The sequence below is a fragment of the Patagioenas fasciata genome, chromosome 5 (genome assembly GCF_037038585.1).
Source record: "Patagioenas fasciata isolate bPatFas1 chromosome 5, bPatFas1.hap1, whole genome shotgun sequence".
In the NCBI taxonomy this organism is placed as follows: domain Eukaryota; kingdom Metazoa; phylum Chordata; class Aves; order Columbiformes; family Columbidae; genus Patagioenas; species Patagioenas fasciata.
Genome location: NC_092524.1, coordinates 3,305,855 through 3,319,324, shown reverse-complemented (window position 1 = coordinate 3,319,324; position 13,470 = coordinate 3,305,855). Strand labels below are relative to the sequence as shown.

Here is a 13,470-nt window from a genome sequence, read left to right as displayed (position 1 = left end):
TCAAGTCCACTGAGAGTAACAGAATAAGTCCCACCACCTGTGCTGGGAATTGGACTGGAATGGAGTCAAATTAATCAATTATAGCTGAAAAGCTGAACTTTGCAGTACGATTTGATTCAAATCACTCCAACAGAGTGAATTCTGCTCAATACCTTCCCTGAAGATGGCAACGAGAATGAAATTTGTCCTCAAATTAGAGAAAAATATTTTGGATTTGAGTAAAGATGTTGATGCCTAGTTGCTTATGTATCTGCTTTTATTCATGTAATGTTTTCAGGTCCCTTTTTTGTATCTTGGATGTTGGTCACTTCTTTTTGCTGTCACTTTAATGGCCACAATATATGTAAAGCAACATGTAGAGCTGCAAATATTTCCTTCCCTGGGTCAATTTGTCTCTCAGGGCTGTGTCCACAACACAGACGTGGGTGAGAACATAATTTCCCGTTACAGGTGCCTTCTCAGCCTACACACCAGCAAATGAAGAACACGAAAAACAACCACAGAGGATGGTTGCTCATCACATTGCTCATCTCCACACTTACAGATCAGATTTTCTGTGGACCAACCAAGGCACTCACTATTTGGGAAAATGACTGTAGCAACACTGAGGAACCTGTGATTCGTTTTTAAAATGCCGTTACCAGAACAAAAGAAGAATAATAATTCTTCACTCCACGAAGACTTGTGCAGCCATGGTGACCAGAGGAGACCAGAAACAACCAAGGGGTGCTTGAAGATATCTCACATCCACCTCTTAAACTCTAGAAGATGCAGTGGTATCTGTCAGGATCTGGTTCATCAGCAGACACTCTTTGCGGTCTCTTGGTTTTAACAGATTAGCATCCCTTCCTGCAGAGAATATGAAGACTGGTGAGATTGCCAGTGACTGCAGGTGTATTCTGTGTTGACACAGGCTGGTCATGAGTGTTCACATCCTCAGTTCTGAAAAACAAAATGAACTATGAAGATGGATCCTATTTTAGCCCAGACATCAGCATGCAGAGCTGAGGCAAAGCCCAGGCTTTGGTATAGTGAAGAGTATTCTAACAAGAAGTATTTAAATTAGTGGGAGTTAATGCATTTCATCTCACCATATGTTGTCTCACTTGTTTGTTTCTTTATTGGTATGTTTTACTGGTAAAAGATAGTTCTTTTGTGACCAGTAGAAAGACGCTATATTTATTACCAATAAAAATAGTTTACATTCCAAAAGGAGAAAAAGAAGAGCTGTCCCTAAGGTCCTTCTGTGCACAGATTGTTGTTTTGATAAGACAGATCCCAGCAGTCCCTATCAACGGCTTTTTGGTAATGTGTTGATCTCCTTGCAAATGTTCGGTTCTTAGAAAACAATTCTGCACATAAACAATGCATAAATGGTCGTCCTGATTGAATGTCTCTTTTTACAACGCCTTCAGCACATTACTGGCAACTAAAATTGAAACATTTCAATTCCAGGACTATAAAAATATGTTGAGTCTTGTTTGCTTTGGGCTGAAAGATATAATTGTATTTATTGTATGCATATTATATTCATTAATGCCATGATTACTAAACTTTGAAAAGCTTGTCTTAATTTTTTAATGTGTTTTCAGAGAGGTATATTGTAAAGTACTATATTTTAGTACTTTCCCTGAGGTTTTGAGGCCAGAAAAAAGATTCTTCATTTTAACGCAATCGATTATATATTTTTCTAAGGAAATTTACATAAATATGCAATACATGTGCATATAAATATGAAGAATCTCATGCTTTGTATCAAATACAAATAAGCACTAAGATTCGAAGTTTTTCTTGTTGCCATTAACAGCTTTATTTTCCAAGGTTATTGTTCAGGTCTGAGAGGGAGATTCTGGACATCAATGTACAGTGGTGCTCAAGGGAAAGGTTTCGCTGTAATTCAAAGAGGCTTTTCAGCAACATTGTTCTGGGATGTCCATGTTGCCCTGCCTGGCTACTACTGTAGATATATTTACTTGTTTGTTCCTCTGTGCTCATGTTTGCTGTGAATCAAATATTTAATGATGAATATCAGTATATTCTAACAGCTTTGCCGTCTAGATTTTATTCAGTCTTCACTGTTCTGGATGGGACCAAAGCTTCCTCGATTTAGATGGTGGTAAGAAACAGTTAAGCCTTGTCAATGGAATAATTGAACTAATACCAGCCCCACGCCAAACCCAGGTCCGTGCGACCACGCAAAGCAAAGGCACCAAAGGCACCAAAGGATTTCTTGGCCTATTGTTTCGCAGAGGGTTGTACATCTGCAAAGAAAAACAGGGAAGAAAGAGGAATCATCAGGAAGTAAAGCAGGAAATCCGAGAGCTGACAAAAGGACTCAAAACAGAGAGGGTTTGAGGCTGGGTACTGTTAAAAAGTATGAACAAAAAATCCCTTCCAGCATTATGTCTTGCTTGTGGTGACCGAGGAAAACTGATTCTATACATTCATTGTAATTAAATAAGATTACTTTGAGAAACATCACTAGTCTTCCTTCGAAGTGTAAAAGTGTGGAGCTGTTTCCAAATACAAATGGGTTGCTCTGCTATTCTTGTTGAAGCAAGATGGATAATGATAGCAGGTTCGTATAAACAAATATCAGACCTATAGCAAGTGGCAAAACAAAGAGGCAGGAATACCACTAAATGACTAAAATATAATCTCAGGATTGCAGAGTAATGACCCTCAAAGAGAAGTAAAATCTATGCTGAGAAAGTGGAGAAAAAAAAAGTGTAAATTGGGAAACTATTCATGCTTTTTAACTTAGTTATTCAACATGTGGCAGCTATCTATGTTTCATGCACAACTCTTACAACCACAAAAGTGCTAACATAATCACCAAAGACCAGAATGTTTTACATAAAGTTTTGAACAGCTTGGAATACAGGAGTTATGATAGGCTAAAGCTTCAGATAGAAATCCAGAAGTCATGGATCAGGCTGCATGTCTTCTGCATCAAAAATAAAACTTTTCTTCCTTATTAGTTACCTGCAGGAGCCCAATGAGGAGTCACCGTGTTACCCCAGCTCGGATAGTGCCGAACACTTCTCTCTCGGCTGGGGAAACTCCAAACAATGTGAACTTTGCTACGGAACTTGACTCATACGTTAGAGCAGCCTACAGGAGAATGAAAAGTGAATGAAAACTGTTTGTCAAAACCGCTTGATGCGCCGTTCTCTTCCTCCTGCCCATGAAAGAAAATGACATTTGAGTCCATTTCAAGTAATATATGAGTGACTGAGAAAGTATTATAACAAAATGTTTGACCTGGTATGTAATGAAAAAGCTGCAGCAGATGGTTTCCTTACCAGGTCTAGCTTCCCTGAATGACCCTTTCTATGATCTCTCTTCTGTGATGAATTTAAGGACGCCAGTGAACTTCTGGAGTATGTGAAGTTTGCAGAAACTTAACAATTCAAAATGTGTAAAGTTTACATCTTTCTCATAAATAAAATTAAATCTGATAATAGACTGTACGATGGAAAGGTATGAAGTCACTCAAGAAACTTTTAAAAGAGGAGTCACATCTTGACTTTATAATCCTAAGAAGACAGTAACAGCAACTCAAATGTATCAAACTCTTTTAATGTATCCGGTAAGGTTCTGGTCCAAATAAATAAAATGGGATATAGGATACAACTGAGATAAGTATCGTGAATAGGATTTCAGACTGTCGGCATCTGGGAACTGTGGAATTCAAGGTTGCTAAAAGAATATTAAGTAATGAATGTCTGTAATGAAAAGTATTTCAACAAGAACATTAATATTTCTTAAAAGAGAAAAAAAAAAAAAGACAAATCCCAAAGCCAGCTCCTTTGAATTGCTGCAATGAGACTGAGCAAAGAAAAATTCTAAGAATGTCAGTAAAATTGTTCTAGGTTGATGTGAAAATCCTCACTTACCTACAGTAGTTAAAATGCCATCACATCTAATCAGGGTTTTTTGGTTTGTTTGGGGGGGGCGGTGCTTCCTCTCTCCTTATTCTTTTTTTCAGTGTCAGTATTTTAGACTTTGTTGGGATGAAAACTGAAACTGGAATAAGGATATAGCTCATGTATTAAGCTAAACTTCACTGCGGTTCCTTATGGGAAGGTGATTAAAACAATACTCCTACAACAAGCTTGCAATACAGCTCAAAACAAAGACAGGGAGTAAGAAGGTGGTTTGTAATTAATGATATTCTTATATCACCTAATGCAATTACCTGCTGTTGCATTATGACAGCTACTTTGACCGTTGGTAAAAGAGAATTAGAAGGAGAGAAGGATTAGAGGAAAAATTGATAAAAATGGAGAGAGAAAAATCAATGGATAGAGTCAGCACAAGTGTTTGCCCTTGGGAAAAGTTAAGAGTGAAGACTAGATGTTTGGCTGGAAATGGACTTGGAGCCGATGTGAAGATGCCATCATTGTGTCTTGAGAAACAGAGTTTGTCCACCCTCTTTAGACCATCAGGGTTGTGTCAAAAATAGCTGATGCAATCATCAGTTATTAGCTTTACAAGAACAGTTCTTAGGGAAGAGAAAGCTGAGAATGGATCTTGTTTTTCTTACGAGTTGAGGTGAAGCAGATCTTAAAGCAGCCACTATAAATATGACCCAGAAATGAGACACGGGGAAAAGCTGGTCTCTTAATCTTCAGCTGTAGGTGATTTCTCCCTTCCAACTGGGCTTACTGACACTTTCCTTCCATTGGATTTTGTTCTTGAGGCTTAAGAGCTGAGAGAATTCCCTACATCTCTGTCTCTTTCCTGGCCAGTCCAATCATCCAGCCCCCAGCAGCAGCCTGAAGGGAAATACAGAGCTGAGATAGAGTAGCTGATGCTGTCAACAGTGTGTCCCCAAAACACCTTGGATCCTCAGGATGTAAAACTTATTTTTTTTCATGGATAAAACCAGCTTTCAAAAGACACCTTGAATTCAGCAGTACTTTGGACCTTGGTGGTTCACAGGAGAGTGAAGAAAACAGAAAATCTGAATTATTCTGTTTGTTTTTCAGTCACTATGTTCCTTGTTTGCACATCTTTTTCAGTGGCTCCTGACATGATCCTGCCTGATTACATCTGTGAAGATCCCATCACTATGTTCAGCTATTTTGCAGAAGCAAGAAAATTTGGGAACATGGTTCACAGTATTTTCTACCCTTTTCTTTAAACCTAGGTCTATTTTGTGCATGCTACATCACATTGTTTCATGCACCTCATTCAATTGTCTTTTTACCTTATTTCAGTATAACTGAAAGCAGAGATCAAAGAATTTTTACTTTCTTATTCAAACATAGCTTCCCTCTTTGTTAGAATATTACAGAAAAAATACAAAGGCTGAAAGAATGGAGCATACTTTTCAGTATAAAGACATCTTTCTGGTTTTACCTCTATAGGGATGTAAGCAGCACTCAACCTCTAACCACTAGGCTTAGTAAACTCATTCTATAGACTCGTTTTACTTCTCTCTCACAGAATTCACCTCTTAGTGATGGAAGATATTTTCCTACCTAGTTTTAAGTGATCATACTGCTATTCAGTAGGTTGTCCACAAAAAGACATTTGTGGCAATATGACCAGGAATAGGATTTGCACCTGTTTCCATAGAACATCATATTTAACTTACAAATCTTGGGTACAATTCAGATTGTTTATTCCAGTGCAGCCTCTCTTTTCTCCAGTTCTGCTGTATCAGGGCTTAATTCTAGGGAGCGAAGAGCACAAGGCCAAATCTCGTTAAAATGACCACTGTTTGTGTTTGTTAAGCACATCTAAATCTTCGAACAACTCTATCACCTCCCAGCTGTGAAGAGAAATGTTCAAATCTTAACCCCTTGCTCAAAATTAAACTTGCGATGTGGACTTCCCTCAACTTTGGGAAAGTTATCTTCCAGAATCAGAGTAGGAAAATGTATAGAAACATTTTTGTGTGGCTTGAACCAAAACTCAAGATCATCATGTGGATTTGTAGCTTTCAGTTTAGCACTACCTTGCGAAAATAACAAGCATTTGAAAGCAAAAGCAAATCAGAACATCGCAGCCATCTTAAATTAGTGAGTCACTCCAGTTTTTGTCAGCTCAGTGTGACTGTTATTCCCCTTCACTTCCCAAATTGTTAAAATATATTTAACCTAGAACTCGGACTTCTTGTAGGAAACATAGCAAAACAAAAGTACCTGGTAAAGATTCTCATCCCCAATGCTGAATTTTCATATCCTGCAACTTCAGTCCACACTACAAACTCAGCTTTCACATCATATTTGGGTCTTATGAAGGATTCATCAGTTGGTAAACAGGTAGATATTGCTAAAGCTTGGCCAATGCAATTGCCACTTCACCAACATTCATTTATTTGAATGACAATGTCAGGTGTCTGAGGTTTTTAGTTAAACAAATTCAAGAATACTCTAGTAACGTGTAGGTCTGTTGAAATGTTTGAAGTAGTTTACAGTTTCAGGTTTCTTGGGCAGTCATGGGAGAAGTATAATTGATGTCGACTGATCATAAAATAAATATATGTAACTTAAAAAATAAGCCAGTTTTCTAGTTCCTGTATTCCAGAAAAACAGGAATGTAATCTTTTATGAAGAACTGCCAGAAGAGCCATGAAAGTGTTACACTTTCTCTGTGAATGCAAAATTGGTAAGGGTAAAATATTTGTATGATCTAGGAGGACACTGAGATAATACCATATGGTAAGTCAGCATGAAAATACTAATAATGAAAATGACTATTTTCTTTTTTTTTTTTTTTTAGAAAAGAAAACGTGAAAGTCATTGACAAAATTATTACATCCAACTAATTTACATTTGAATGTGCCTTAGTTTATATCACATCTCTTTTACCACAAATAGTAAATCTACAATAGCTAAAAGTAAGTGATGTGACTTTCAGTTATATCGTACAGTGTATAAAAAATGTCCGTGTTAATGTCTGCCATACAATCACAGCTGTTAGTGTTTTTAGTAGCATTTTGAAGACTTTCAGCCACTTCCAGCCCCTTTACAAGCTCCCCCGACCCCCATCAGCGTCCTCTCCTCCTTCGCTGGTTCTTGCTCGGGGGCTTCAAGAGACTCTCTCGATATTTCACATTTGTGTGGAAGAGTCGGACCATTTCATGGTCTTTGTTATCCAATACTCTGGGCAGAAAGAGAGAAGATATCTGTGTCCTGCGAGTTTTAAAACCCCTTCTGGGTCGTCCTTTCCCATTGATTGAGACATACCAGAGTCTCTCTGCGCTGGCTTTGCGCTTGGTGCCGGCTCTGTTAGGTACAGTTCGGTACAGACGGGACGCGTAGGTGTTATAACCCAACTCATGGATCCTCTCCACAAACTCACACTCTGCGTTATAATTTTCCTGAAAAACAAACACGACAAAATTGAAGGCAATAGGGCAATAGTTTCTACCTTAATAACATTAAGCAATATTCTGCTCAGTTTTAGGATTAAGTCTTAAGCAAGATTTAGGATAAGGACAGCAGCATGTATAGTAAGAAAAACTCAAACTGGTGCTACAAAAGGGGAGCAGAAGAGAAGCCCTGAACCTGAACTGCTGTGCAACAAGGTGCTCAGAGACAGAAAGAGGTCAAAACACAATTTGAAAACAAAAAAAAGGGCATATGAATAGGAATTAGTAGCTCTGCTGAGTGTTCAGCTGTAAATTCAAAATGTTTTGTGCTTACAGATCTAAATATGACGGTGAACTGGTTGTGTGATTTAATTGTCGCCTATCAACATTTGACGTCGATTAATATGGTAAAATCCCACAGTGTAGTGTAAAATGTGTCTCTTTAATTGTTATATTAGTAGTTAGATACACCTGTAGTCTATTGCATCCAGTTTTTAATGGGTATTTGAGCAGTAAACAACATATTTGTGAAGGTCCTTTGCTTGCTTCAGCATCACAAAATCAAAGTATGCCCTGTCCACCACTGTGTTTCTCCAGAATACTGGGCTGCTCCTTTATCACCAACTGTAAGGGAGAATACACACCCATCCCGGGTACCCACATTTGACATGATCTGTCAAAATTCACCCCTTTTCACCTGATTCTTGAGATAGAACTGTGCAAAAGTCTGGCCCAAAGAACTCCCTGCTCTCTAGGAGCAGTAGAAGCACTGCAAATCAAGGACCTCCCACATTGCACATATTTTCTTAACTAAAAAATTATCTTTGCCGTACCTGTGCGATAAGACCTCAGTATCTAACACGTGTAAAGCACAGAGGCAGAAGGGAACTGCTACCGTGGTGTTTACAGAGGTTTTTTATTTGGCATCACCTCCATGGAGGACATGGAAAAGGCACAGGTAGCCAGGCTGGGACCAGAAAAGCTCCCTTAACAATGTCTTTAATGCTGTTCACTCACTAGAAAGGCTGATAGGCATTTAACAAGATGTTAAAAGGCTCCACATGTCTCAGCTTCACAGCTGTAAAACGGAAGTGCCTTTCCTTGCAAGGACAAGGTTCTCATATGCTGCGGTGCTGGAGCCCACGCAACTACCATATGTAGGTAGATTGGTCCTGCTGTTTGCCTCAGTGCTGCTTCTAGAGGGTTTATCACACAGGATAAGCCTAGTGGACTATCACAATCTGCTAAGGGCACAAAGATATTCTGCAAACTCGTCAAATTCATTTGATTGACATGGGAAAATTGGTGATCCAAGGGATAACGGAGCTTTTTCAATACTATTTAATTAAATATTCCCTGTATCATTGTCCCTGAAGAAGTCAGTCTTATTTGAAATAGGGGCCTTGCACAGATTCCTGGCACAGTGAGAGCAGTGAAGTCCTTGGTCAGATTTTTCTAGGCAACTCAAGCCAGGTAGTTCCTTCTGAGCTGCGCCCTCCTGAGGGTTGTCCTCAGTTTCTCCCTTTGCTTCGTCCATGAAAAAAGCTGGAGTTGACTTGGAATAGCTCTTCCTAGATTGTTCCCCCAGCTCTGAAACACGAGTCTGAAACAATCTCTCTCCAACTTGAGCTGGAACAGCAAAAATTGTATTTTCTAGTTGTACAGAAAACTTTAATGGCTGCTAATCCTTGACATGTAGCTGCTGAACAAACTTCAGGATGGCCTGATGCTCCTTATACTGGAGAGGGAAGTCCAGGAGAAAAGGACTTTCTGGGCTGTCCAGCTCCAGGATTTCTCCACTCAATGAGAGGAGCTTTGTGCTCAGAATTTGTTTAGTCCTATTTTAACTCAGCTTAATTAACCTGGAGGAGAAACCTACCTATTTTGAACAAGAAAGAGATAAAGATGAGAAAGAGCTTGGAAATTCATCCTTCCCATTAATTTTTGGGGGGCACACACTGGCTCTGAGCTGATGGATAGGATCCCTTGAAAAATATGCTAATTTTAATCAGAATATTAACTGAGAGCATAGAAGTGATCAGTCTCTGCTCGGGCACAGCAGAGCTAGTATGTCCTCTTTCCACTTCAGCTGCATTTTTCTTTCCCAAAATTGTTTGTGATCTGCTTCTCTGCACCAGAAAAGAGCCACCATCTTTCCACACAGACCTTTTAATCAGTGCGCATCACGTGAAGCACATTACAGAAGCTGGGTCGTAAACGCTATCAGAACACTCGTGAAAAGGTGGAGTAAAACACATTAAACCGGGGAGGCGACTGTGTTGATTGTGTTACCTCACTTGCATTCACATGGAAACAAACTCACGTTGCTTGAGGATGTATCATGCTGTTCAAATCAACAGAATTACATGTAATGACTACTTGGAGGAAGGAAATTTCACATAACCATATTTTACCCTCTTCAAATCTGTTTCTGTACCACGGGAATCCTGGAGAAAATGCACACTATGGCTGTTGCATGGTAAGAGATCACAAGATTGCCAGGGATGTAATCAAAGATGATGGAAGAAATTCAAGTAGGTAGATAACGTGTACAGTATACACACTGACAAATACACTGTAGCATGTCCCTGAATGTGAAGAAGTCTAAGCTAATGTATTTTATTCACCAAGAAGAAACACTGGCTGGGCTGAAAGGGCAAGACTCCCACTCATATCAGTAGATCTCAGATTTTGCCTCAAAGATCAGGACAAAAAATGAGGTCAAAGGACTGGAATAAGGTGTTTATTTTCACCTTTTTCTTCTTGGACCTTCTCGTGCTTCCTTTCTTTGCTATAGCCCAGCCTTTTAGTACCTGTAAATTCTTTCTCTGTCCAGCCAAATGCTCTATACAAAGAAACTGCCATCAGTAGGCTGCTTTCCTGTAACAGACATGCTTAATTGCTTCTGGATATTCTTGATCTGACATGTATATCCTCTGCCAGTGCCCAAGATCCACATCAAATATAAATACGGATAATTCTGAAGAGAGATGGGTGTTCAGCACTGCAAAGGCTGGCTCCTGAGGTGTTTATTAATGCACAGAGTCTCCCAGAACTTTGGCCATGTGAAATACCTTTGTCAAATACATTCTTCTGCCTTTGGCTGTACAGGTAATAAGAAACTAAGAACATAGCTTCTTTCCACTTTAAAAAAAATATACTGATTGGTTGCCTGTAGCACTCCCAGACAGAAATCTTTTATAAGATTACTCTTTTCTCCATAAAAGTTTATTTATAAGAAATCAGTGCTCCCCATTAGACCTCCTCTCCCCATAGCAAATGACAGGCATATGCCAGTCTTAAATCAAACTTACTGATGCATAAAGTCTGCCCCTTTTGTTCATGGCCAGGTATCTGCCGGAGAACAAGCCCTTGATGGCAACGATTCCAACGTCAACAGCAGTTATTTCAAGAATACCTAGAAACAGAAAAAATTATGAGATTTGTTGTTGCTCCCCATCATATGTATTTTTTGAGGTATGTTTTAATGATGGTTTACCTGCAGAGTTTGATTTCACAGCTATCACTAGCTCTCACCAAAATAATAGTGCAATCATGTGAATGAAACTACTATTATTTGAAACAATATAAAACAATGCTGATGTGGGAATTGTTTGAGACTGGCTTGACAATAAGTCCCTAGATGTCTGATTGAGACTGAACTCTTTCAAAAATGAAAAAGATCTGACACTGAACTAGAGGTTCACTTAATCCTATATGTATATTAAAAAGTTTAAATCCTCTTTAATGCTTAGGAATACAAGAGCTCTTGACTTATTGAAGCCAGTCACAAAGCTGTCCATTTCAGGACAAAGCCCTTGTTGAGGTCTCCAGAGGGTAAAACAGAGTGGGTCGGCTGCAATTTAGAGCCATGTAGGTAATCATGAAAGGAACTTGTCATTTAGGAGGTCAATGTAGCCCTCCAGACAAGGACAATATGACTGTCTGAGCCAAATTAAAAGGGAGGAGATTTTCAGGCCATCAAAGATAAGGTCTCAAACACAAGAAGAACGTCACAGGCGAGGCTGGCACAATACCTGCCAAAAGGTTGATGTCCAGCCAAAGGTGCCATGAGGCTGATGGAGGCACAAATGCCCCGGGACACACTGTGTTATATGTGCATGGCTCTCCAGCTGGCTGGCTCAAACTCCCCTCTCAGTTCTCCACTTGCGGCCTGATGATTTTGTAATTTCTAGGGATGTTTGGAGGAGAGAGGTGACCCTGACATCCAAGCCCATTGCTGCGTTTTGGCCATGATGAAGCAGAGCCAGAGGCCTGCCCCCTTTGCAAAGCTGGGTTGCTTGCCTGTGTCTGGGAGAGTTGGGGTGGTTTCGGTACAGCTGTTTTGAATCAGGCACCGGTTCGCTGCCGAAGGATGCCTCCTCCAGGCTTTGATAGCGAGGGGGTTTTCCTCTAGGAAATAGTGGTTTTCCTTTATGGACTTCAGACAGATCCCTGAGGTCTCCCTATCTCTGTGTGCCATCACCAGCCGAGATTTACGCTTCCTGGGGTGGCGGGGCCGGGCTGTGCCCACGGCCGGGGCCGGGCTGGGTGTGGGGGCCCCCGGGGCAGCGGCGGCGCTGAGCTCCGCTCTCCTCCCTTCTGCCGCCCTCGCACAAACCCCCTCATTCCCCACATATCCTGTTTCATCTTAATTACCGCCGATCCCCAGCACATGTCAAAGGGGACAGATGTGATTTAGCCCGTGGAAGCTCGAACCCCCCGCGGGAGACAAGCTGGGGAGGGACGAGAGAAACCAGGGTAGCCCGCAGCCCGTCGAGAAGGGCACCGGGACACGGCCCCGGGAGATGCGAGGGCACCGGTTGCCCAGCGGTTCGGGGAGCACCCGGTGGAGCGAGGGCAAGTGACAGGTCGGGCGGGGTGCGCAGGGCAGGTTCTCGTCGCGGGGAACTTGGGAAGGAGAAGGGGTTTGGGGGTCCCGCTCCGTCCCGCGGGGACTGAGCCCCTCCGCCGCCACCGGGGACAGAGGGGGCTGCCCCGTGGAGCCCACCGGCTACCGGGGACGGAGCAGGAGGGTGTCAGGGCGCGGAAAGGGCGGCATGGGGTCCGGCGGAGCCAGCGGGGCGGCTCCCGAAGCGCCGAGGCGAGGTCTCACCGAGACCGACGAGGGGAGGGAGCGAAAGCTCCGGTGGTTGGGGGTGCCCCCGTTCGTCGCCGTGCGATGGCACCGGGGCAGCCCTGGGCAGAAGGAGAGGCGGGAGCGGCTTCGCCGCCGCCCCGTCCAGCACCGTCCCAACACCCGCCGTCGCCTGCTTCTTGATGCTGGAGCAGAACGCAATTGGTCCGAGCCAGAGACCCCCCCTCCCCACACAACCCCTGCCCGGGGGGAAACGGGATGGGACAAGATGTGCCCAGTACTCACTAAAGACGCTGTTTTTCTCCAGTGTGCCGTTGATCTTGCCGTTGGGGTGGATCTGGAGATGGTACTTGGTGGCACAGTAGAGCTTCCTGCGCCTGGGCGCTCCCCCGAGGTGCTCGTAGACGCCGCCGCGTCCCCCCGCATCCCGGCGCGGCCTCGGGTGACTCGGGGAGGCTCCGGCGGCCTCGGGTACCCCCACGGCCCGGCCCGGGGACCACGGCTCCTGCAACAAACTCAGCAACAAGATCCAAATTATAACCATTGTGGCATGATGGCCGCAGCGCTTAATCTGCTGGGGAGATGGAGGCTTGGAGCGAATGACACCAGGGGTCCCATTAAAGCCGTCTTGCTAGCAGCACTCCAAAGTTGCAGAGCACACACTGGTTCGAGCCGTGAAGCATTGGCAAGTTTTTATCAGCCTCGATCTGGCCCTTTTATCTGTCTCAGATTTACTTAAATCAATAGACATCAGCAAAGGCCACCGAAGAGTCCCAGCTGTTTGTATTAGATGGAGCTGCCGTGATCAGCCTTCTCCTTGGGTTTCCAGATAGACAGACGGCATGCAGGAGAGAGAGAGGGAGGGAGAGAGACACCCACTGAATTTCGGCAAGAAACTGTGGGGAAAATAGTTGATCGACGGAGCATAGACATAAAAGCAGCTTCCTGCAACAATAGCCTGATCTGCGACCAATTGATACAAAGCAGAGGAGGCAAAAGGTATCAGTCTCGTGTGAACTCCCAGGGCGCAGCGTGGATAAAATTA

At 42.5% G+C, this 13,470-nt stretch overlaps 1 protein-coding gene across 2 annotated transcripts; it reads right to left on the bottom strand.

Annotated features, from left to right (window-relative positions):
- Positions 1–6,176: 6,176 nt before the first annotated feature.
- Positions 6,177–13,021, bottom strand: FGF3 (fibroblast growth factor 3). Of its 2 annotated transcripts, XM_071808600.1 has the most exons (4): positions 12,711–13,021; positions 10,642–10,745; positions 7,203–7,336; positions 7,030–7,118 (listed from the first exon to the last, which is right to left on the bottom strand). In XM_071808600.1, coding segments are annotated over exons 1-4 (498 nt in total). In that variant the 5' UTR covers positions 12,970–13,021; the 3' UTR covers positions 7,030–7,117. The 2 variants fall into 2 exon arrangements, with proteins under 2 accessions (XP_065696097.1, XP_071664701.1); XM_065840025.2 differs by having other exon boundaries at positions 6,177–7,336.
- Between the last annotated feature and the right edge of the window lie 449 nt (positions 13,022–13,470).

Bases quoted from the DNA above. Each gene is read 5' to 3' on its own strand.
- FGF3 (XM_065840025.2), bottom strand. From the start codon at position 12,969: ATGGTTATAATTTGGATCTTGTTGCTGAGTTTGTTGCAGGAGCCGTGG. The intron at 10,746-12,710 runs GTGAGTACTGGG...TTCTGTTTCTAG, and splicing joins GGAGAAAAACAGCGTCTTTA to GTATTCTTGAAATAACTGCT. The intron at 7,337-10,641 runs GTAAGTTTGATT...TTTGTTTTTCAG, and splicing joins GGGGCAGACTTTATGCATCA to GAAAATTATAACGCAGAGTG.